We start from the raw sequence: 25,112 nt of genomic DNA on the forward strand, positions 1-25,112 counted from the left end.
GCTTATTCTTGGCCTGTAGTTCGTCAATCCCTGATTCAGGATCTGGCGTTTCCCACTATGTGTCCTGGGGACATGGTCAAATACTCATGGGAAATGCTGCATTAAACAAAGTCAAACACATGTCCCCACCCCTGGCCCTCATGGGACTTCTCAGTCTTCATTATTCTCAGGAGTGTTACACGTTCCCAAGAGGGGCTGGCATGAGCCAGCCTTCTGGAATCTACTGACTGGGAAGTCTCTTGTCCCTCAGGATCAGGTTCTGTACAACGTGCTTTGGGAGCATGGTTCAGGCCTACCCTTCATTTTATACACAGGGCAACCGAAGCCTGAGCAGCTTGCTAGCTGGGCATATGGGTGGGTGTCTTCACCTTGGCTGCTGACATGCTGCATCCCCTGGGTGATCCTGGGCCAAACAGCACAGGCTGAGGCTAGCCTGCCTGCCAGGACACCAGGGCCCCTCAGCTTTCCAGGCCTGGTCATGCACACACTGCCTTATTCTTCCTGAACCTGAGACAGGGCGTTTGATGGCTGCATGTGAGGAAATACTCAAAAATCCCTGGCCCTGAGCCATCATAGAAGTATGGGTGGGCTATCCTGAGTCTCCAGGTCACTGTCCCGTCATTAATAGGGCATAATTATTGAATGATTTTGGAGCAAGGAGACTGGGGTACTCTGTACAGCAAAAATGTATTCACATGTGTATAGAGTTTACAAAGCACTGTGTCATTTTCCCATTTGCTCCTTGCACCTGCCCTTTGGGGGAAGTGGGGCGGTTTTCTGTTTGTTTGTTTTCATTTTATAGATGCAGAAGCTGAGCCTCAGGGTAGCTGGGAGACTTGCCTCTGGTCAGAGAGCTGGTGGCATAGCCAGAACTCAGCTCAAGGCCTCAGCTCACCTCAGCTCACCATTGCCCCATTGTCTTCAAGCGAAGGGTGAGTAGGCAGTGAAGTAATTCTCTAGGAAAGCATGACCAATTTCCCTTTCTCCACCTCCCCCTCTCCCTCTGCCCCTCCCCCCAGTCCCCATATATATATGATCTCCACAAAGCCTTGCTAGCCTGCACATCTTTACTTTTGAAACAGCTTTCATTGCTGGGAGAAGAACCTTGCACCCATGGTTACACCCCTGATCAGTGAATGGTGAAGGTGCCTGTCCAACTTGCCCCTCCATAAACAGGAGCCAGCCACCCCTGAACAGCAAGCCCTCAAGCATCCCTTGCAGGACCTGAGGTGAGTGATGGGAGATGCAGGAGTACTTTGCTTCGAAGCACTGGCCCGCTTCCTCATCGGGAACTGGAGCCAGGGGGATGGATGAGGAGCTGCATTCTCCACTTTAACACCAAGAAGGATCTGGGCTGGACAGAAGGAAGGCTGGAAGGATTATGAGGCCCAGGGATGCATTTTCAAGAGAGGCTGCAAAGGCTGTGGCGTTTGAAGGAACAGAATGAAAAGGCTCTGAGGGAGACAGTGAGGCACTGAGCTACGTGACTGAGGCTATTGGGTTCTCATCCTGCACCCTCTGGCCTATGTGTTGGCAGTCATTCCGGGGACGGGTCTTCTCCCACCTTCCTGCCCAGGCTAGGGCTGGAAATGAGTGGCTTCGGGTGTGAGACCAGTGCCCAGAGTGAGACAGGTCTTAAATGTTTGTGGACCGGAGGGAGGGAGGAAGGAAGGAAGGAAGCAAGGAAGGAAAGCAAAGGGCAAAGAAAGCAGGGAGAAGGAACTCTCTGCACGTGGGTGTGACAAACAGGTAATGGGTTACGGTCCCCAAGCTTGGGGCCCCTTCAGACAGTCATCCACTGGTGCTTTAGTGGGAGGTTTTAAAGGTGATTCACCTGGAAATCTGATTCCTCCCTCTTGTTCAGTTACCTGAAAAGTTAATTCTTCGAGTCAGGGGTGAGTTGGTCAGTTGAGGTGGCAGAGTACTGTCTGGGCCCCTCCCAGTGGGTCAGGACTAATCCCTGGGCTCCCTCATGATGAGGAGTCAGGATGGTCTTCTCCTGGGGGAGGAGAAAAGACCTGCCCAAGGGCGGAGCTCAGAGAAGCAAATGCCTAATTAAGGTCCCTACCCTCCCAAGTTTGGAGGATGTTCTACAGATGTTCTTTGGCACTTTAAACGCCCCCCCCCCCCATTTCTTCACCCTTCCTGCTTAAATTCTGACTGGCCAGTTGTTGGCTGGAGAGAACTGTCATGGAGCAAGTATGGAGGTGTTGCGTGTGGGGGACGTGGGTAGGCAAGGTGGGGAAGCTCAGAGAGACACGAGACCAGCGGGTACGAGATGGAGGGGCAGAAAGACCTGCGCCCCACCCCAGCAAGGCCACATGTTTGCAATATTCTAAACTGGGAACTTACCCTGGTCTCTGACTTCACATCTGTGTGTCCCTGAAGATGGCCGAGGGAGAGCCAAGGAGCATTATTCTGGGTATGCTACTGGTGGGGCAGAAGACCTACCTCAGTGGGATGCCTCCCTTTCTTCCAGCAGGATCCTCCTGGTCCTTCCTTTGCTGCAGATGGGCTTTCCAGGGCAGACAACTGCCCTCCTCTGCCTTAGTCTGGTCCTACTTCTCAGGAGCCGGGTGCCAGGGGTCCAGGGCCAAGAGTTCCAGTTTGGACCGTGCCGAGTGGAGGGCGTAGCTCTCCAGGAACTGTGGGAGGCCTTCCGGGCCATGAAGGACATTGTGGTGAGTGAAATGTTGTTCTGGACCCAGCTGCGGGGCTTCCTGTGAGCGCAGGAGACTATTTTATGATTATGGAGCCCTTTGCAACTTGCTAATTATTTTCCTATATGATAACTTTATGAAATCAGAGGCATCACAAGTGCACATTCCCTCTTGCACATGAGGAAACAGAGGCTCAGAAAGATGTGGTCAATCTCTAGGAAAATAAATTAGCCTAACGGGAATAAAGAAGGGGGCCTGATTCATCTGGGTTTCAACTACGTGCAGGGGGGGCAGGACATGGGACTCCACCAAGAAGTCGTGGGAACTGCTTTGAGACCGACCCACTGGAGTTTTCACCAACTGCTTTGCCAGGCTCCTGCTAGTCTGTTCCCACCTGCAAAGGCTTTAGTTAATGGTAAAAAGAATGGCTAATGCCGAAGTGGGAGGAGGCAGCTGGTGAAATGTGACCGAGAATTTCTCCGGATCCTGAATGTGACCCAGTACTCACACTGGCAAATGCACTCCTTAAACAATGATTCGGATTTGGGGCAGAAAGAGGGAGCTTAGTGAGGTGGCCTGGGGCAGAAGAGAGTGCTGGACTGGGGACAGGACACCTGGGTGTGATCTTGACCTCGAAACCAGGCACAAAACCCCTCCCCCATCAGTTTCCTTGTTTGCACATTGAGGAGGTGGGAAAATGAGCTCTAAAGCTCTTTTCTCACAAAGATGCTTTGAATACAGTCTGAGAATTGGAGGATATGGCTGCTTGCAGGGGAAGCTCCAAGGGCAAGAGGCAACTCGGAGGTGCAACTCCCACCCCACACCAACCCCCACAGAATACAGAGGCAAAACCCTGCCCCTAGTCGTTCTTAAACCAAATAGGCTTATTTCCTCCTGACCAAAGGAATCAAACGGGTCCCCCATCAAGTCTTAGAGAGTTCCTGGAATTCCATCTGCCTCTGGGGGTTGAGCTTAGTGATTTCTGTGGCTGGAAACTTGTACCCTCACCCGAGGGGCCACCTCAGCTCAGCCCTTCCTGGGTCCTCCCTTGGTTCCTCTGGCCTCTGAGATCTCAGACTGGATAGATTTGGGGGCACGCATGTATTTGCAAGGTTGGTTTCTCTGCTGCCCATCAAGCTGGACACATCTTTTCTTTCTATTCCCAAAGCAAGCTAAGGATAACATCACCAGCGTCCGGCTGCTACGGAAGGAGGTTCTGCAGAACGTCTCGGTAATCAGACACTGGGGAAGGACTATGCCTCTGTCTGGTGCCATATTGGCTTGTCTTCTATGGGTGGTCTAGGGGAGGCTGATAGAGACCACTTCTGCCCAGACTGAGCCTACACAGGACATGGCTGGGCAGTGAGCCAGAGAAGTCAACATCTGGGTCATCACCCTTGCGTCCAGGTTATGTGGGTATGTGTGTGTGGTGGCATGGAGGGTGGTGCAGATTGAGGCTCACAAGCATCTTTCTCCATTTAGCCAGAGTTGCCAGGATTCCACATCTGCTTAGGTCTCATGGGTTCACATTCCTCTTTCTCACCCATTACTGTTGTCCCCTCACCCAGCTAGGCAGTCAGCGAGCACATGTACTGAGCCCTGATCCCTGCAAGGCACTGACCTTCACTCTGGTGCTCAAGGGAGCTCGAGTGCAATCCCTGTGTTCCAGAGTGTAGTTTCCTTTCCTCATTTCTCTTTCCAGTTCTTTCCCTGGACTCTCAACTCTGGACCACCAAGTGTCGGGTGCTTTCCAGGGTCCATCACCCACCCCTGCCCCCCCCCACACACCCTTATTAGAGAGGCCATGGGGTGTAGAGGAAAGAACATTAAACAGATAGGGAATCAGGATTCCTGGGACCTAGGTCTGTGTCTGCCACTGGCTCTGTGTCTGTCCTCTCTGGGTCTGCTGTTCCTCCAGTCAACCAAAGGTGCTGCTCTGCGTGCCCCTGAAGGCTCCTTCAGATCTAATGTTTATCAGCATCTCCTAGAAGATTTCTTTCTCTATGTGCTTATCTTGCCTCGTGTGGCATGTGGGTTGTTCATCCTGGGTCAGGGTGGGGGCAGAGGGCTCGGCTCTGCGGTAACCCAGACCCTCCCCAGGACACTGAGAGCTGCTACCTCCTCCGTGCCCTGCTGAAGTTCTACCTGAATACTGTTTTCAAGAACTATCTGGATAAGGCAGCTGACTCCAGGATCCGGAAGTCATTCTCTACTCTGGCCAACAACTTTTTTGTCATTGCGTCAAAACTACAACCCAGTGTGAGTCGAACAACGCTGTGACTGGGGCCCACGGGAAATGATGTGTTTTGAGAAGACATCTTCCCTCTCCTTCTCCAGTCCTGGCTTTTATTCATGACAGGGATTCGATGTTGTCATGGGAAAGAGGACAGGCTCTGGAATCTGGAACTTGTAGTTCTGGATTCAAGTTCAGGTCTGCTTCTAACCAGCTGGATAACCCTTTGCAAAGCAGTCAGCCTCTCTGAGCTTCGTTTTTCTTACCTATAAAATGTAGATAATCACCCCTACGTGGCCAGATTGCTGTGAAAATGAAAGGAGTCAGCCCCCACAGCCAGTGGGAGTTCAGCAGTGGCTACCTTGAGAATGTGGGATTCAGAGCTGGCCTGGGGGAACCCCTCTGGCATCACTAGGAAGGAGTGGAGGGGGCTTGCCTCTGCTGCTACCCAACCCTTGGCACAATTTTTTTTCTATTATCCAGCAGGAAAAGGAGATGTTTTCTATCAGTGAGAGTGCACGCCGGCGGTTTCTGCTGTTCCAGAGAGCATTTAAGCAGGTAATCAAGGCCAGGATTCGAGAGCTTGCCTATCCACCAGTAGACTAGCCTGAAACATTACACGAGGGTGCCTTGGAGACCTCATGCAGAACCCACTGCAGGTGACTCCACCAGGCATGCCCCAAAGCCACCTAATTTTGCACAAGCACAGGGATATTTGCATCAATTATCATCTACTTTGCACAAGCTCCACAAAATACATGGTCCATTTTTGTGCCAGTTTTCATATTTTTTTAAAGATTTTATTTATTTATTTGAGAGAGAGAAGGAGAGAGAGAGAGAGCACATGAGAGAGGGGAGGGTCAGAGGGAGAAGCAGACTCCCCGCCAAGCAGGGAACCTGATGCGGGACTCGATCCCGGGACTCCAGGATCATGACCTGAGCCGAAGGCAGTCGCTTAACCAACTGAGCCACCCAGGCGCCCCATGCCAGTTTTCATATTAAAATGTTTTTCTATTTCCCTACAAGAGGATTTCATTTTAAGGACTTAACCCTGTGAAAGTTTTATGACTATTTGAGCTAGGCAGTTGGAGTCTGAGGTGCGCCCCCTACCCCAAACACAAGCTACCTATCTGCAGTATTTTCCATAATGTTCAAATGGTCTAGTTTGTGAGGAAAAAAGTATGGGAAAATACATTACTGTCTCCCAAATAAAGACAACAAAGAAAATCCAAATTTAATCCGCAGACCCCCTACAAAAAATATATGATTTTGATCACTTTTTTGAGGAACAGATATATCATCCTAAAAATAAATGGTGAAGAGTAATCATATACAGAGGAAGGGGGGCAACTGGATCTCAGATTCTTCATCTGCATAGTAGATTCAGGAGGTGGCAAAATCCACCCTGCATTGGGATTCTATAGTTCTTGTTATCAGGAACTCCAGATGCTTTTCCCTTGCTCCTTACCCACTGCTACCCACTGGTCCATTAGTCCTCACTGCCTCCCCCACCCCTGTGAAGGAACAAGTGATGGGTGGGTGCGCTCATCAGAGGCCCTCCCAGAGCTGGTACAGCCAGCTCCAGGAGCGGTGGGTGGGAAGGAAACCGATTCTTGTAGCTAATATGGTAGATCATCAACTCTCCTCTCTCTTTAGTTGGACATACAAGCGGCCCAAACCAAAGCCTTTGGAGAAGTGGACATTCTCTTGACCTGGATGGAGAGATTCTACCAGTTCTGAATGCCGAGACCAGGATACACTTCTTGTCCTCCATGTCATTTCAAACGTGCCGTATCCCTTCATGTGATGTTCTCTGGGCACTTCACACCGTTGACGATGGATTTCATTCTTGGCTAGGCTTATCCTCAAAGACTTCATTCTTTAAGCGGCCCCAAAGACAGTCATGGAAGGTTCTCTTGGATGCTGTGAATAATCTACAAAGTAGATTTCTGTATTTATTACAACTCTATTTAATTCCTGTCAGTGTTTTAACTGATGCCATATTTATTTGTCAGACTGTAAGTTCTGTGCAGGCAGCAGGGACAGTGCCCATGCTTCTTTTTTATCCTCCACAATGCTTGCACCTGGTGCGGGGCAATGGATGAGTGCTCAGTAAATGCTTCATAAACGGGATTTTTTGTCTGTCTTTGAATGATTGAGGAACAATGAGGGGTGTTGGGATATGAAGTTGCACTTCAGGGCGTAGAAACCATATTGCCATGAGACCTGCAGGAACACAGCATGGTGTTCGGTGGAGGCGAGGGGCATCAGTTTAGAATGTAAGTGACAGGAGATACAACGCAGGCTAAGTGCCCAGCACAAAGCAGGCTTACTACACATTTCATTTCTCCCCATCTTATCCTTACCATCCCTTTTCCTTGGGGGCCCTCCTTTCTTATACTACTCATTCTTATGTGCCCCTGGAGAGGGTGCCATTGTCAAGCTGACACGGCCAATGGTGTCATCACACTGCTGTCCAATCTTCAGTGACACTCCCTGCTGATAAGAAGCAGGGAACTCAATTCTGGCAGCCTCTTCTCCCGAAGTGTGGGCAAGTGCCCAGGAAGGCTGAGTTATGCATCCAGGAAAGGTCTTCTTCTGAAGAGCAAGACTGGGTGTTCTTTAGTCTCAAGCTCTGGCTGAACTTTGTAGTTGACTTTAGTCCAAAGATGTAATGTCTGTCTATGCCCTTGCCCAGAAAACTTAAGAGAAGGTATACGTAGGAGGGGGGATAGCTCTCCTTTCATGACATAAGTGCCATTGCAGAACACCTGGCCCTCCAAGAAGCCACTTTCCTCCCCTACATTGCCAGAAGTTACCTGGCAGACATGAGGGGGCATTTCTGAATGCAGATATATGTAACGGTTTGGGGTGGTCAAAACAGAACAACATTAAGTGCACAAATATCAGTGCTAAGCCACGGAAGGAAGATAAAGAGATGATACAGACCATCCTATTTTTAAAAGAGGGGAGACACTGGGGTCAAGGTACTTATGTACATCAAGGGAGGGAGACAGTATAGAAGATTCAGGAATATATACATATAATCACTAACACTAACAAGCATGGTTCTGAAAATTTACCACCTTTCATCAAAAAAAAAAAAAAAAATGTCCTTACCATAGGACTCAAGATGAATAGAAGCTCACTAGTGAGAGCCAGCCTCAATATCAGGGCAAAGATGTTGCCAGGGGCATTTCATATCTTCGTCAGAAGGTCCAGGGGCCTTCTATTGGTGTGACGCCCATGGCTGAGAAAGTGTCCCGAAGCAACACCTATGCCTATGCTCCAGCTTGATGCCATGAGTCTAGAGCCAGGGCAGCGAAGACCCTGTGATCAAAGACACTCTGCAAATCCCATGGCTTGGAGGAGAAGCAGGTGGTGCTGGGACAAATGCTCTGCATGCCCAGAGCCCACTTGAAAACCACAGGGGGCTGCAGAGGTGTGCAAGAAGAGCTGCGAGGGGTTACTGAGCTATTCTCAGGAGAGACAGGAACGAGACTTGAGGTTGGCGTGGGAGGTAATGAGGACTCTGAAAACAGAGCAAGTATTGGAAACCAGCAGCTAGACAGGACTCATTGGGACCAAGGTCTGGGCCCAGGGGGACAGCTGGATAGGTGAGTCAGGCAGGGAATATTGACATAGTCATCTGAATCAGTGTCCTCCACTTTGGCAGCAGGTTTGTGGTAGAGACTCACATATTCACAGCTGGTCTTCAGAGATGGGGCATGGAGCCAGAGAGCTTCAGACACCTGGAAACAACCAAAGAAGCATCACTGGATCTGGGGAGGGTGATTTTAGTTATCTCTCCAGATAGATTTCCACAGTGGGCAATAGGGGGTATGTGCATGGTTGCTGATTTCTAGAAGGCAAAGACACATAAGTGGCTCAGCCTCGGGCAGTTTCAGGGTGGTGTCTCACCGCAGATAACTGGAAACCACTTCAATCTAACGTGGGCAGGAAGTGCCTTAAATGGGGCTCGGGCTAAAGTCACATGGCTAAGCATGGGTCTGAAGGGGACTCAGCTGCCAGAGGAGTTTCCCCTCTGGGATTAGTTGGTATGACTTGTGGAATAAATATGCATCTTCTTAGGGAGTTATTCAGAAGCAGGGTGAGTCATCCCCTGCACCTCTGTAAGGACTCAGAGAGGCTATGGTGTGGCATAACAGTACATTCCAGGAAGGGGTAGGGAAGAGGAGGAAGGCAGTAGGCCACTTGGCCTCTTCCCCGGAAGGAAACTTCAGGATCACCTGCCTTCAGGATGGGTCAGTTCTTGGGAGGACAGGGCTGTGCCACGATTCCAACACTGCACAATTAGTATAACATCCACCCAAGAAGGCTTCAGTAGGGAGAGTCACCTATTGAAATACAAGTGCCAAGAACTACAAGTCCAACCCCATGAACATAGTAGGCACTCAGGAAGGCTCACTCATGGAAAGGAACTATTACTTTGTGAACTTTACCACAGAGGGAATGAGCTGCAATTTGTTTCAAAAATATATCTCCTACTGCTTGTTACAGTTCATCAGTTAAGAGTAATTTATTCTGCTTGAAAAATCAAGATGCTCCCTATGAAAGCTAAAATATTGAGCTATTAACCATAGACACCTTGTGGTGGACTGGTTCAGTCAAGATTTTTGTCCCTAATAGGGGGAATGAGAGTTTCAAGCAGGGAGGAACAGTAAGATTTGAGCAAGGTACAGGCTCAGCTGAGGGTGTGTGTGGCAGCAGGGAAGTTCAAGAGGAAAGGGCTGGTGGAAAGGTAGATGGTGCTGCTGGACCATACCTACGCCACTGTGAAACTTCTCTAGCAAGCGTGGGTAAGGGCAAGGCCAGGAAGCTGGAGGTGACTGTGGCAGAGCTGTTACTTGTTACTGGGTATCACCGTCCCTTTTTAGCAAGGCACACAATTGTTCAGTTAGGGACTCCATTTCTCAGTCTCCCTTGAAGATAGGTGTGGTTACATGACTAAGTTATGGCCAGTGGGATGTGACTGGAAGGGATGTGTGAAACCTCAGCGTCATGGTCTTAAAGAAGCACCTTTCACTTTCTCTTAAGGGCTGGAATGGAGACATGGTGCTGGTGACTTAGCATTGACGGTGGACCAGGCAGGACTCCAGAGGATAGTAGAGCAACAAGACAGAAGGTGTCTGAGTCCCTGGATGACCTAGTGGCTTTGGCCACCTCTTCCTGGCCCCCTGCTTTAACTTGGGAGGAAAACAGGCTTCCATCTTGTGAACCCTGTGGTTTAGGGTCTGTTGCATTAGCTCCGTTTACACCCTAATTAAAACAAGAACATTCACCACACATAGTTTTTTCCTGGTTCCCGAGGCAATAGTAGTAGTTTTTTAACTACTGTGAGCTAATCTAGAGAATAAAAGTTTCTCTTCTTAATTAGGATAAACAAAAATGAATGGACAGTTTAAATACTTTTTACCCATCTGCCAATGGCCATCCATAGACACAGGAGCTCCCTATGTCCATTCATAGATTTCCAGAGGAATCCTCCTCACCCAAGGGTTGAATCCTCTCTACATCTTCACATCTGTCTGCCAAGTCATCCTCTAGGCCAGTCTTACTACCTCCAGCGTTGGGCAAAGTACCTCCTCTGATCCTACAGAGTTTACTAGAAAGTTCTCCCTCATATTAAGGTAAAACTGGGTAGATTCCAATCCCTTAAGACCTCCTGGAAATCGCAGCTCTTTCACATGAAAGTCCTTCCGTGCGGTAGAGTTGCCATCCATCGCCTCTACTGAGCGCCCATTTATCCCACAGTAATGCTTGGCTAGAAGCCAGGTAACGAAGTCTACCACAATTGTTGGGCACTCAGTCCACCTACACCCTCAAAGGAGGAAACTGACACAACCTCTTCCCAGACTCGGGGCCCAGGAACTGCTGGGAAAGCTGTGCCCTCCGGCCAACGGGAAGCTCCAGGAACGCCCCCCACGCACCCACCCCCGGGCCAAGCCCAGGTGTAGGGCCGCCCTTCGGGCCGCGGCTGCCAATCAGGGGCGGGGCGGAGCCTACCTGAGGAGCGGCAAGGGGCGCCGACGCTGGCGGGCGTGGGAGAGGTACCTCCCCGTCACCTAAGGAGACAAGGAGACGGAGGTGAGGGCCTGACCGCGGTCCGGTCCGCCCCCGCCCCGCCCCGCCGGAAGCCCTAAGGAGGCGGAGCAGGCGCCGAGGCGCGGGGCGTTCCTGGAGGCGCAGGGCTCGTACGCTGCCTCGGCGTCCGCGCAGTTTCTGCGGCTGCAGCCCGCCCACAGTCCCTCTCGGCCCTGCCCCCGCCCCGCCCCGCCGGCGGTCCCCGGCGTGCCCCGCCCCTCCGGCTGTCCCCGCCCCGCCCGGCGTCCCAGGTGTCCGGCTCACCCTTCGCGTCCGCCGCCGGATCGCGCCGCGGGCAGGCGCTGTAGATGTTCTGGGAGCGCGGCGGCTGCGACGCGCGGGGCCGATGCAGCGGAGGCCGCTGGGATGCCTCCAGGGCGCGCATCCTCAGGGCTGCTCGGCGGACCCGCCTGGAGAGGGCTGCCGCGCACAGCCGCGGGTAAAGAGGAGAAAGGCATCAGGGACCTGTGGCCACCGTCCCCGCCCTCGGGTCCCTGTAGGGAAACTACAGGCTCTCTCCTTCCTCGGGGGCTTGGCCGGGGCTGCAGTGGAGGTGTTCTGAATGTATGAGGCACAGCCTTGCCCAACAGTGAAGACCAAAGGGCCGCCCTCCTCGTCCCCATTTCCAGACCGTTGACCCCTCTCCCAAGGTGCTCATGCCCCAGGCTGCTTATCTGAAGCTCCAGGGTTTCCCTTGAGGGGTGGGAGGAAGGAGGTTCCAGCGGAGTCTGAATGCTCACCTCGCCCTGAGCCCCCAGCCGCTCACCTTTCCTCCTTTGAATGACCCTTTTCATCAGCAGTCCCAGCAGTGCCAGCAGGATGAGGGCCAGGGTGGTGGGCACCAGGATGTGAAATCCTTGGTCTTCCAACCCAGGCACGGGATCCTGGTGAAAGGCTCTGAGGAAGGAAGGAGAGGGAAGGGAGAGGTCTGTGAGGGAGGGAGGTTTAAGGCAGCACTCCTGAGTAGCCAACATTTTGGAGAAGGCTGAGGTTTGTCCCTTTGTTAACAAAATCCCCCGCCCCCCGCCCCCAAAGAGCCTTGTCTATGGAGTAAGGAAACCTGTATTCAAATTCAGATTCAGCTTTCTACTGGCTGTGTGATCTTGAATCAGTCTCTGAACCTCGCTGAGCCTCATTTCTGAGGAAATGAGTATAGTAAAGCCTACTTCACAGAACTGTTCAAGGATGAAACAAAATTGTAGGTATAAAGAAGTGAAAGTACCTAGTCCAAGCAGCAATCAGTAAATGTCAGTTCCCCTTCTGACTGTTTGCATCTCAGCTTCTCTACAAGATGAGTGCAAATACGAAACAAGTTCACTTTCTTTTAACTATGGAAAAGATGTTTCTCTCATGAGGTGCCCTCTGCTTAGGTCTTCCCTCCATTTTCTCTACAGATTAAAATTTTACTTTCCTTAAAGGGTCAGTACATCAGTTCTCTTTTCTTCTGCAATCATGGCAAACTAGAATCAATTTTTTCTCACTGTCCTCAGTTCTTGTGTTTATACAGTTTACAACCCTTATCACAGTCAGACTTGCATTAGTAAGAGAAGACTTGGATATTTCATGTTTTCATCTTTCTTAATTTTTCAGGACAGAGCACAATGCCTGGCAGATAATGGAAACAGAAAATGTTGGTTGAGGGACACCTGGGTGGCACAGTTAAACTTTTGACTCTTGGTTTCAGCTTGGGTCATGATCTCAGGGTTTCATGAGTGAGCCCCCAGACGGCTTCAGCATGGAGTCGGCTTGAGATTATTTCTCCCTCTCTCTGCCCCTCCCGTTTGTGCTCTCTCTAAAATAAATAAATCTTTTAAAAGAAAAAGAGGGGCGCCTGGGTGGCTCAGTCCTTAAGCATCTGCCTTCAGCTCAGGTCATGATCCCAGGGTCCTGGGATCAAGCCAAGCATCGGGCTCCCTGCTCTGCGGGGAGCCTGCTTCTCCCTCCCCCACTCCCCCTGCTTGTGTTCCTGCTCTTGCTACCTCTCTCTCTGTCAAATAAATAAATGAAATCTTAAAAAAAAATGTTGGTTGAATTGACTTGAATTCTTCTCCACTGGAAGGCTTGTGTAGTCTACTGAACTAGGAATCAGGAGTCCTGGTTCTATTTGAAAACACATAGTTCTCATGACCTCAGTTCCTCATCTATAAAATCCAAATGATGTTGGAGGTCCCTTTCTTCATCAACATACTTGTCTTTGCTTAGGCAAAATTCATTCCAATTCTTAAAGGTTTTCTTTGGAAGGCTGCTCTAATCCCCTAGTGGTCCACTGCAGCACTTTTCTGGGTGTTCCCCCACCCTTTAGAGCAGTGCTGTCCAGTAGAAATACAATGTTACACATGTAATTTTAAAATTCCTGGTAGCCACACTGAAAAAGCAAAAGAAAATAGGTGAAACTAACTTGAATAGTTAATAGTTTCATCATTAGTTTTATTCTTATTTAGTTCCCCATCAAAGCAGATCTGAGTGAATGCTGAGTGACTTAAAGATTTGGGTCTCATTTCTACAGGATCTCCTGCTGGGACATTGCCAAGTGTAATCTTGTCATTGGACTAATGAGCTAATGTGCTACACTCATAGGTAGTATAGTACACAGTGGCCTAGAGACAAGAAGCGTCTCTGTTGGCAAATGTTGCGGGAAGAGTTCAGTGGAACCTCTAACTTTAGTCTAATTGCCTGACCTCTAGCCCATCCTGGATGGTGGAGACCCCTTACCTCTGCCTATGAAGCCTGGTGTGGTAGTTGTAGCTGGCTGTCTGGGGCCTAAGCAGCCTCTCCGGAGCTGAGGTCTTTGAGGCTGTGGTGGATGGCAGGAAGGTTGGGGGCTTGGCAGCTGCTACTGAAGATGCCCTGGAAACTCGAAGGTGATGAGAGATTGGGGTGGTGGGGGAGGAGTGGACTTCTGGAGGGACCTCCGTCCTTTCAGCTGGTGTGGTAACTGCAGGAGATAACAGAAAAAAGTGAATTTTTCTATACACTCTAGTCTCTAGCAGGATTGGGTCACCCTCTCTTTCCTGAACACACTCTTTCCCTTTACCTAGACTCTGTACTTGCAGTCCTCATGGCCTGAAATGCTTTCTTAGCATGTCCTCTACACCTAGTGAATTCTCTATATATTTGCTTCAAAAATGCCATTTCCTCCAGGAAGCCTTCTCTGATTTCCTGGGCAGAAGAGCTTGCCCTCCTCTGAGCATGGAGAAAACCCTGTTTATAATTCCATCCCCATGCTGCTTTATGCTGTATTTCTGTGCTTGTCTATTCTCCTCTAGCCCACACCCATCAGTCACAACTTTGGGTATATGGTACACTCAGTTACACTATCCTTCTTGGCACCCAGCAATGTCCTGTGGTGTAACAATTGTTCGATTAATGTATCTACCTCACAAGATAGATGTGAGGATGTGATGGAAATATTGCATGTCAAAATGCATTTAAAACAGGAAAAGGATATAGGAAAGTAAAGGTACCATAAGTATAATCATCAGTCTTTTTATTGCAAAATAGAATTGTTAAAATCACTGTATTCCAGCAAATGTAGACAGCCTTATGGGGAAAAGCAGGCATAAGGACCTCTGGCTGGAAAAGGTCTGCCCAGTCTTGGTTTCCACAAGTCATTCATAAAAAAGCTTAAGATTTCTTTGTGAATGGAGCACAAACCTCATTGCTTGTGGTGCCACCTGGTGGTGATATGTAAGTGCTGCAATTAGTGCCAAGTCAACAAGGCTTTAGGATGGGCTTGAAGGACAAAGGATGCTAATCTCAGGGAGGTACCCTCTCCCAACACACGGAAATACACATCTGAGACTCAGCTGTGCTCTGCCAACCATTCAATGAACTGAACACATCCCCCCTCCTCCACTGTCACAATGCCACATCATCTCTCCCACCTCCTGCCCTGCCCTAGCTTTGGTGAACTGACCTTTAGGTATGAATTCAAAAGAACTGTCATGCACAGGCATCTGGAGCCAAGGGGGCATCGGCGTGTGTGGAAATTGATGAAGCCAAGGTGGAGGCTCGGGCACAGGCTCCTCTTCCCAGAATGGCTCATACTCTATGGAGGCAAGGGGAATACACTGGTGGACGCTAAGAGCAGACTGAGACCAGGGGAAGGGATGTTGGTAGGAGTTAAATTGACCTAGCCAGGGTGGATGGCAGCCAGGGGATGAGAACGGGGTCCACCAGGAAGAGCAGAACAAGAAATGGGCTGAGGCTTCCCCGAAATAAATATTCTTTCACCTTCACTCAGCCAACCTTTGCACCAGCCACCACTGGGATTCTAGGCTGTGGGATTAGTGCTGCATTTGAGTTAGGAAGTCAGTGGAGGAATGGAGAAAGGTGGGATTCGGGAGAAGACATACGGAAAGGATCTGATTATAAAGTACCAAGTTTGGCCTACAGACGTGGCTTGAAAAATGACTGTCTTTCCTTTAAAGTTATCCCTGCTATTTCTCATGGGACAACTATGTAGGACAATTATGTCCCTTTGCTTCTAATTTCCGCCTGTCTCAGAGCCTCTCCTCAATCTTAAACCCCCACTCCCCTCAGGCCTTGGGTAGGATGGACACAGTACAACACAAGAAGAGTGCTTATCTTGTTCCTTTCAAATGGTTTGGACAGGAAATTTGGGGGACTGTGAGGTTTCAACTATGTAAATCCCACTGATCTTTGGACTGGCTAACATGGCAATGGCATGAGAGTCTGCAGGACTGCTATAGTTCAGTGGTTGTCCCAGCCTTCTGGGGTGGAGACATTTGCTGGGTGCACTGAGCTTGGGGCACCTACCATTGTAGACAGTCAGCGTGACTAGCCGGGTCTTGCCTCGGTCTGTCTTCATGCCTCTCCCACAGGCATAGACTCCACTGTCACCCTTGGCCAGCTCTGTCACCTCTACTAGGAACAAATTCTTATCTGGACAAGGCTTCAGGGTGACGCGGTGCTTGTATTCTTCCCTGACAAAGTTCTTGTTGGACACCACGGTGGCACATCCTCCAGATTCGGCCATTTCCCGGCACAGATAGAGCCTCATATGCATTTGAGGAAGCGGACACTCAATGGTAACGGATCCACCCAGCATTCCCTCCATCTTTACTTCGGGGAGGATCCTCAGAGCCCCAGCCACTGCAGGGAGAGGGAGTTAATATAGAGGAAGCCCCATTCCCAACCACATCCCCCACTCCAGCCCTATTTCCAGCCCAGGCCCCAGCCCAGCCTCACACCCATTCCTAGCTCCAGACCCATCTCCATCATCAGACCAAGCCTCAGCCGGCCCTCAGCTTCTCTCTCCTGCTCTCTAGAGCTGGCCTCATCCTCCGCCTGTTCTCATCCCTAACCCTATATATGTCCTCAGCCCACTCTATGCCCTGGTCCCTTTGGCCGGAGCCTGGCTCCCAGCCAGACCTCTCCCAGCCTAAGCCTTAACATAACCTTCAACCTCATTCAAACCCAAACCTATAAGATCCCAGACACCAACCCCCTAAGAATATAGCCAAACTACTGCCCCATGCCAAGGAGAGATGTTATGCCATAGTGACTCCAAACAGCACATGCCGCCCAAGTGACTTCAGTGTGGTGTTGGGAGGCACAGTGCGATTCTGCTGCAAGAGGTTTTCTGTCTAGCTTTGTTTTCCTCAGATCCACTCAGCCAAATCGACTGTTCACCCTTGGTTTCATTTGCTAAATCATTAAACAACAACAACAACAGCAAAACTCAAGCATCTATTGAATGCCTTTCATGTGGCAGGAAGGTAGCTGGCATCCCTCCATGCACAGAGTGAATCATTTAGTGGGCTGTACAAATGGCCAGTCACTATAGCCCCAGCACAGTGTAATGAGCCCCACCACGGAGATACACAGCGTTCCTTGGAAGCAGTGAGCGGAGACACCAGGTCCATGTTGTTGCAGAGGGATGGTGTAGTTTGAAGAAGGGTTTCTGGAAGAAATGATGTCTCAGTTGTGACCTGAAAGACTGGGCGTGGAAGGCAGCTGAGAGAATGATGATCGTCTTCACTGGAGTAGGGAACACAGATGGAAGCCAAGGGTGTGTGTGAGTGTGCGTACATGTATGCACAGGTGTGTGCACATTGTGTGTATGTGGGGGAGGGTGTGAAGCATGGGGGAATACATCGTTCATGAGTCCCTGAAATCAAAAAGCTTATGTTTTGGCTGAGAGAAGACAGGTCTAATGCAGTTGAGTCAGCTGGAAGAGAGGGTAAGTCTAAGTAAGATTAAATATCAACTAAGTGGGTCCCAATAAGTGTCCACTTTTTCTGGGAAGAGGGGCATAGGGTGAAATGTGTGTGTTGGAGTGGGGCCAGGGCACTTGGATGCCGGAGGAAAGACTCTTCCAGGCAGTGAGTACAGCCCCCAAAGAGGCCAGCAGAGGAGAGAGAACATGGAATGTTCGTGGGGCAGAGAGGAGTTGACGAATTTCTTGAAATTCATTCACTGGCCACACATTAAGAATAGCTCCAAAGAGTTTAGTAGGATGAGGAGAGTCAAGGAAAGAAGCAGGGCTTGAGGTTTCTGGATGAGCAGAGAGAGCTGGGGAGGACATTCCGGAGAGAGGGGGGAGTGTGGATAACAGTGAAGAGGTTGAAGCAACCCTGGAGTGTGAGGTGGGGAAGAGGGGCAGGAACGGAAGCAGTTACAGGAGTGTGTTCGAATCTAAGAGCGTAGCTGGTGTTAAATGGCAAGGAGAAGCAGGGGGGCCAGCCAGACCCATAATATCTGCCATGAGGACCCTCACACAAGTAATCTAAGCTGTTGGAAACTGAGGTGTGTGAGACAGCCTCATGACTAGAACATGGCAATGGAAGGGCGACCCATTCCAAAGAGAAAGACCTGATCAAGGGGGTGGGGGAATTACCCTGTGTGACCAGACATCCCACACCTGTGTGTGAGGCCCAGCACCTGCCAGTGAACATGTATTTTTGGACCAACCCAGCCAGAAAGGAGAGCGAATGCTGCTTTCCCAAGAGCGAGATGCTACAATGTGGGCGGCGGCAAGAAAGAGCAGAGGGGGGCCATCACCTATTCAGACACCTCCAGTGACCTCACTCTGCTCAGGGATGAGCTTCTGGAAAAGCCTTGGCTTACCCAGATCCTCTGTTATGGGCTGCATGTTTGTGTCCCGCTAGAATTCATGGTTTGAAGCCCTAACCTTTAATGTGATGGTAGTAGGAGGTGGGGCCTTTGGGAAGTAATCAGGGTTAGATGAGGTTAGTGGAGCTCTCATAATGGGATCAGTGTCCTCATTCCCTCCGTGGACACAAGAAGAGGCCGTGTGAGCACCCAAGGAGATGGCAGCTGTCTGTCTGCCAGGAAGAGGACCTTGACCAAGGGCAATATTTGCTGGCACCTTGATCTTGGGCTTCTAGTTTCCAGGACTGTGAAAAATGAATATCTATTGTTTAAGTCACACTGTCTATGGTTTTTTATTGAAACAGCCAGAACAGACTAAGGCATCCTTACTGTGCAAACTCTGAATGGATGAAACGCAAGAAAAACTGCTGGATACACTGAGCGCTGGTCCCAGGGAAGCACGAGTTGGTGAGATGTGAAATGACCAGACCCCAGCTCTCCTTGGAGTTCATAGTAGCTTCTAACCCACACCCAAAGCCTAGAAAAGCAGATTTCCCAAAGAGAGAAAAGACAGACATAATCTCCTGGTTTCGAACTTATGCACAGGGGCACCTGGGTGGCTCAGTCGATTAAGCATCTGCCTTCGGCTTGGGTCATCATCTCAGGGTCCTGGGATTGAGCCCTGCATCAGGCTCCCTGCTCAGTGGGGAGTCTGCTTCTCCCTCTGCACCTACACCGCACCCCCCCCCCCGCTCGTTCTCTCTCTTCCTCTCTCATAAATGAATGAATGAATGAATGAATCAATCAGTCAATAAAATCTTTAAAAAAATAGAGCTTATGCACAGTGTGCATAAGATTCATTTTGGAGGAACTTACTCGGCTGCAGATGACCCGATCTTCCCTTTTGTCATGGTGGTTACATCTATCTAGGGTGGGGCCTGTGGAGTTGGATTTTAAAATAAACATCCTAGGTGCCCTTGAATTTTTGCAATTCTGAACTATATAGCTATATTTCCAAATGATTCTGGGAACTAACGGGAGGGGTGGAAGAGGTGACTAAAGGACCCCCCCCTGCTTAAAATTGGTATTTTAGAGAGACTACTCAGTAAGCGACATTGATCTCTAAGTTGGTGACTTGCTTGTTAGTGGTGATAGTAGGGGACAGGGATATATGTGCTTTAAAAAGTCACTCTCAACATATAATTGGATACAAGCATATAATATTAGAAATAGATATAAATTATATATATAAATTATAAATAAATATAAAAATATATTTTTGCAGCATGGGGGAAAAAAACACATAATTTCCATGATGAAAAATATGGTAAATGCCCACAAGGCCTTGGCTGGAGCCGTGCTCTGGAGATAGACTTTGGATTTTGTGTAGCCATGGTTTTCCAGGTGATGAGAGCCCTGTCAACTCAAGTTGCAGCAGAATTATGTCTGGAAGAGGAAGTTGGCCTGAGATTTTTATGTTTGTCAGATGGAGTGTGACTTTTTAAAAAAGGATGAGAAACGTCCAACTCAACTTCCCACCCCCACATATGCCAACAGGTGTGTGTGGGCTGGCCATCTGCTCTTTGTCCTGTCACAAGGAATGGAGTGTCCCCATATGTGGACCATAAGGAAGAGCACAGAGGACACTAGGGGAAGGAAGGGAAAGCTGAAGGGGGGAATCGGAGGGGGAGACGAACCATGACAGACTGTGGACTCTGGGAAACACACTGAGGGTTTCGGAGGGGAGGTGGGTAGGGGGATGGGTTAGCCTGGTGATGGGTATTAAGGAGGGCACGTGTTGTCATGAGCACTGGGTGTTATACCCAAACAATGAATCATGGAACACCACATCAAAAACTAATGATGTAATGTATGGTGACTAACATAACATAATTAAAAAAAAAAAAAAAAAAGGAATGGAGAGTCCCTTCTCCTCCCAAAAGCCAGTCCCTCCTCCTGTGTCCCGAGTCCGTCCTGGTACAGCTGTCCCTTTCTCCTCCCTGTGCAATTGGTCTCTTCCTTGCTGGCATTGCCGTGGTTTTACACACCTGCTCTGATATTGCCCGTGTTGAAAAAGCCCTCTGTTTACTTTTTGCCTCCCCTTCAGCTGCCACCCCTCTTCCGTTCTCTTTCTCAAAGGAGTCATCATGATCATGGAATCCACTTCCACACCTCCCACTTCCTCTTCCACCTACACCTGTCAGAATTTTGTCTCCAACATTCAACTAGAACTGTTGGTCCAGGTCAGCAAAAGTTTCCTTTTTTTTCCCCAAATTTCCTTTTTTCCCCAAATCTTCCTTACATTTGGTGTCTTTGTCTTCATTTATTTGCCTCTTGGCAGCATTTGAGGGAACTGAGCCCTCCCACCTTGAAACGCTAATGTCCTGTGGTTTTCCCTGACACCACACTCTCAATGACTGCTTCTTTTCAATTTCCTTACTTTCTTCTCCTTCTCTGTCCAACTCGCAATGTTGGGCTGCCCCAGGGCCTGGAACTTGGACCGGTTCTCTTCTTGGTCTTCCCTTACTCTCCCCACACTAGCTCATTTACGCCCATGGCTTGTAATGCCAACTCTATGTAGATTTCACCAGGACTTTTATCGCCAGTCTTGTCTGTACCTCTGAGCTCTAGAATCGCCTTTCTGCTATCTCCACTTGGACTCTACTTGAATGTCTAAGATGTATTTCAAACTTACAATAGCAAAAAAAAAATAGACAAACAACAACAACAAAAGAATTCTTGATTTCTCTTCCAAAACTTATTCCTTCTAAGCTCTTCCTGCTTCAGATTACACCAGCATCTATCCAACTGCTGAAGTCCAAAACTCACTCCCATATTATATTAAAAAATCAAGAATAAATTTTAAGTGTGTGTGTGCGCGTGTGTGTGCGTGCACGCGCATGCATGGGCTGGGTCACAACAACAAGTGTATGTATTATTATTTTGGGGGTCAAGATAAAAAAAAGATTTGAAAGCCTATACCATGTAATACTGCCTTGCTTTATTATGGAACTTCATCTAGGGCTCCAGGCAACGTGGTCTATGGCTGGCGCCCCATGCACTGGTTACTGGGAACCAGGACCACCCCAACATTTTTACAACCTGAGGCAGAAATACAAATAAAGGCCCAAATATCATATGTCTAAGTATTTTAAAGTTATAAATCAAACGAATGAACTGTCTTGGCAAATTCACATACTCCTTAGATGTCCACTCTAAATCATTTCTATGTGGAAAGAATGTTCCCCACATCCCTAGTCTCTGTCCCATCTCCCTTCTTTCCTCATCCCTGTCTCCTGCCCACACCACAAGAGTCCTGGTATGTCCATGACAGATAACCCAGCTTCTATGTATTAGCTCCGCTCATATCATTCCAGACGGTCACCTGTGGCCACTCTTCTATAGAATTACAATACTAGGATACAAGACCCAGGATAGAGGTTCACACAGTCATTAAAAGTGGGCCCAGAGTCATTTGGACAGGGAACTTGAGGTCTAGAAGAGGGGACTTGTGTGGGGGCTTGAGGTGGACAATCTCCTTGGGTCTGTGAACTCCTCACCCTGTGGGGAAGGTCACAAACGGAGAAGGATGGGACCCAGAGCAGGGATTCCTCTGGCCCAGCTGGAAGGGTGGTATTGCTCAGGACAGACTTCAGCGGTACAATTTAAGTACCCCTCACTCCTAGAGATCTTCTACCCCCACCTAACCCCTCTCTCCTCTCAGGCCTAAGTTTAGTTACCCATCCACTGTGTTCACATAAGTCCTACTACCTCTCACCGAGTCTGACATTTCAGTTACCTCTTACAGAGTCTGACATTTCATTAAAGCTGCATTTCCTTGGACTTTTATGACTTTTTAATCTTCAACTCAACAAATATTTGACTTTCTTCCGTATTCAGGCTATCAGGAAGAAAGCAAATATGAATTAAAAAATAATTTTGACCCTCAAGGAGCTTATCATTTAATCAACAAAATGAAGGGAATATATGCCAAGTCACAATATAAAGCAGAATGAGGTCACCTATGGGGATGCAGAAGATGGGCTCTGGAAAGTGTTATAAGAAGGAGGTGGAGGCCGAGGTGGACTTTGAAGGATAAAAGGTGGAGGTGAGAGGAAGGATGATCCTAGCAGAAAGAATGGCATGAGGGAGAACATGGTGGCAAAAAGGTGTAGCACATGTTCAAGCAGGAGTCCTCTTTGGCTGGAGGTTAGGGAAGTTCAGGGGAGTGTCGTAAGCTCAGAGAATAAAAGGGGAGCACAAGGGACGAGTTGGTAGGCAGTGGGAGCCTTTGAAGTTTGCTGGGAAGGGCGATCCTATGGTGAGAGTCAAGCCTTAGAAAGAGTAATCTGGAGCTGCAGGTGGGTCAGGTTGGAGGAAGCGGGAACGATAGTTATGGGATGACTGTGTGTTCTCTTCCTTTCCATTCCCTCTGTTAGCCTCTCTAGCAGAGACTGCCACTGTTGTTCGTTCTGGTAATACTAACCCAGAAACTACAAGAATTGGCCATTGATTGGGTGAAAGTCTGGATGGGGATAAATGGGAAGAGGTGGTAAAAAAAAAAAGAAAACATTCTGCATTCTGCAGCTGATATCAGAGATAGTTAAGATGGATGGAGTACCTGATTTGATGGGAACCAATGAGGACATTGAAGTAAGGTATTAGGCATGTTGCACTTCAGATCTTGGTGGGATATTGAAGCGGGGGTTCCCAGAAGACAGCTGTAAATTGAGATGTGGAACTTGGGAAATGGATTGGGGTTACTGAATGGATGAGGGAGTCTTCATTTAAAATTGAAGTTGAAAATCAGCAGTGAAAGAGACCCAAAGAAAGAGAAGAGAATGTAGAGGTAGGAAGAAAGGAATTTGGAGGCACTTGCTTTAAGATTCCCCCATTACCAGGCTAATATGTCTAGGAGAGGTGACACCTTCAGCCCTCATGAGTCACCACCTGAGCCCCCCATAGGAGATGTGTCTGGAGTGGAGAGAGGGGCACTAGCAGAGAGTGGGGAGGGCCTCCCAAACCTCACATGGTCTCCATCCTTATCCTGCCCTAGGTACCGGTCTGCAACTAAATCCATCCAGGAACAGCAGACCTAGAGATGGTCCGCAACTCCCCTACCTGTGGCCATTTCGAACCTCGTAAGATGTGCGGGGTGTTTTCTTATGGCACTTACCTGGCAGGAAGCAAAGTGACCAAAGCCAGAGGTCCATGTTTCCTTCCAGAGCAAGGTCCCATCCACGAGCCCCTGGAGACGGGAGCAGAGAGACCCACTGCTCACCCAGGAAACCTTCACAATCTGGAGCTTGAAAGAGATTTCTGGCCCCACAGGGAGCAAGGCTTGAAAATGAGGAAATGACAACTTGTCTTGTTTGCTAACTAGTCTTAGACGAAAAAAGAAAATACCAGCAAACCACAGCGGAAGTTAGGAATTAAGAAAACATGTTATGTTGAGTATGAATGGGTCACCAGGGTTCAAAGGGCTTCTAGGCAGCTCCTAAAAACTATTAGAAACTCTCAGGCATGATATTTCTTTGCCTTAGGCACCTTTTCTTGGAGGGTCCTCCATGCTTTATGTATGTTCGTTAACTTCTGAGCCAGAGTCACTTGCTTTATCCCTGCCTTCAGGACAAAAGAGACTTACCGCCAATTTTCTCCATCTGGGGAAGACCATATGGACAGAAGCTTAGGCCTGAAGTCAGAAGATGCTGGTTGTAGCCCTTGAATTTATTTGACAAATAATTTTGAGCACCTACTATGTGGGACTACTAACTACGGGTTTTGAGGAATTCACTCCCTTTCTCTAAGCCTAGATCTCTTTATCTAGAAAATGAAGGTGGGACTAGATGAGCCTGGCATTCCCTCCTGCAGGTCATTGTTCCTGGAGTCTTAATTAACCCCAGTTTACCCAGCACCTCATATCCACCATTCCTCATATCCCCCAGCTATGCCCCTAAAGGTGTTGCCTTCTGGCGGAGGCCCAGGCCACCACCCAGTGACCACAGGTGCATGCCAGAAGAAGATATGACAGTGTCTAAGTCACACAGCCTGGCAGAGCTAGCCTTCAAGCCCCCAAGGGACCATGGGGGGAGGTCCAGTGACTGATGGAGAATAGAGAAATGCCTGAGGCCCTCAGTCACGAGGTATCACAGAAAGAGCTTTGGGATCCAGTCAGAAGATGTGGGTTCTGGTCCTGGCTTGGTGCTTGCCTAGGGCCTCAGTTTTCTCATTGATAAATAGGAATAGTTCCTGCCCTGTGTGCGTCACAGGTTTTTCATGAGGCCCAGCAGAAGCCATGGTCATAGAGGTGGTTGAAGAGCATTTTGTTGTGGAGATGCCAGGGGCTGTTCCTTAGGAGGGGATCCCCAGGGCTTCATTCCTGATGGTTACATTTTAGGTGGCTTCCCAGCATCCCCACCTCCAGGCACTGCAGGCTCTTGAGCCCACAGAGGCCTGAGGCTACGTCCACCCCCTTCCTGGGAAGGCTTGTCAGTGATCCTGTGCACACTGCTCCCCCTGGCCCCCACACACCAGGTTTGTCACATGCTCTGCAAAACACAAAAAGACAACATCCGCACTGGAAGTCGCACGCAGGCCCAGAGCAGGTGCAGGGGAAATGTGTGTGGGCGGGCAGCCTGCCCTCCCCACCCCTGCCTGGGTTTCCACCAGCACCGAACTGCTGTGGTTCTGATTTCCTCCAACCGCGAACTGGGCCAAGGTGGCAGAGGACAGGCCTGAGGCCTGTGGTTAGAGTGAGTGACCACCAGAGGTCTTGGTTCTGGCCAGCTGCCACCCTTCCCTACTTGGAGGGCTCTTCCCAATTCCCCACAGCTGTCCCACTCTGGGGCTCGGCCATTTGCTGGGCTCAACGCCTGGGACTGGCTTGGCGAGAGAGAGAATAAATGAGTGAATGTGACATGTGTGTGTGACAGTGGGCATGAGAGTGTGTGTGTGTGAATGTGTAGTGTGTGAGTGGTGGTGAGTGTGTAAATGTGGGTGTGCAGCGTATGAGTGATGAGTGATAGATGACTGTGATG

At 49.3% G+C, this 25,112-nt stretch overlaps 2 protein-coding genes across 3 annotated transcripts; one reads left to right on the top strand and one right to left on the bottom strand.

The window, feature by feature from the left end:
* The first annotated feature begins 1,092 nt into the window (after positions 1–1,092).
* IL24 (interleukin 24) lies at positions 1,093–6,633 on the top strand. The gene is made up of 6 exons (XM_027613592.1): positions 1,093–1,229; positions 2,483–2,681; positions 3,829–3,891; positions 4,761–4,919; positions 5,377–5,451; positions 6,550–6,633. The coding sequence occupies exons 2-6, from the start codon at positions 2,511–2,513 to the stop codon at positions 6,631–6,633; spliced, it is 552 nt and encodes a 183-aa protein (XP_027469393.1). The 5' UTR covers positions 1,093–1,229; positions 2,483–2,510.
* A 65-nt stretch (positions 6,634–6,698) lies between these two features.
* FCMR (Fc fragment of IgM receptor) lies at positions 6,699–23,435 on the bottom strand. Of its 2 annotated transcripts, XM_027613591.1 has the most exons (9): positions 23,252–23,435; positions 15,778–16,113; positions 14,915–15,046; positions 13,711–13,933; positions 11,765–11,895; positions 11,263–11,418; positions 10,921–10,979; positions 8,592–8,645; positions 6,699–6,827 (listed from the first exon to the last, which is right to left on the bottom strand). In XM_027613591.1, the coding sequence occupies exons 1-9, from the start codon at positions 23,286–23,288 to the stop codon at positions 6,795–6,797; spliced, it is 1,161 nt and encodes a 386-aa protein (XP_027469392.1). In that variant the 5' UTR covers positions 23,289–23,435; the 3' UTR covers positions 6,699–6,794. The 2 variants fall into 2 exon arrangements, with proteins under 2 accessions (XP_027469392.1, XP_027469391.1); XM_027613590.2 differs by lacking the exon at positions 6,699–6,827 and having other exon boundaries at positions 8,438–8,645.
* Positions 23,436–25,112: the final 1,677 nt, after the last annotated feature.

This window comes from Zalophus californianus, chromosome 10 (genome assembly GCF_009762305.2).
Source record: "Zalophus californianus isolate mZalCal1 chromosome 10, mZalCal1.pri.v2, whole genome shotgun sequence".
In the NCBI taxonomy this organism is placed as follows: Eukaryota; Metazoa; Chordata; class Mammalia; order Carnivora; family Otariidae; genus Zalophus; species Zalophus californianus.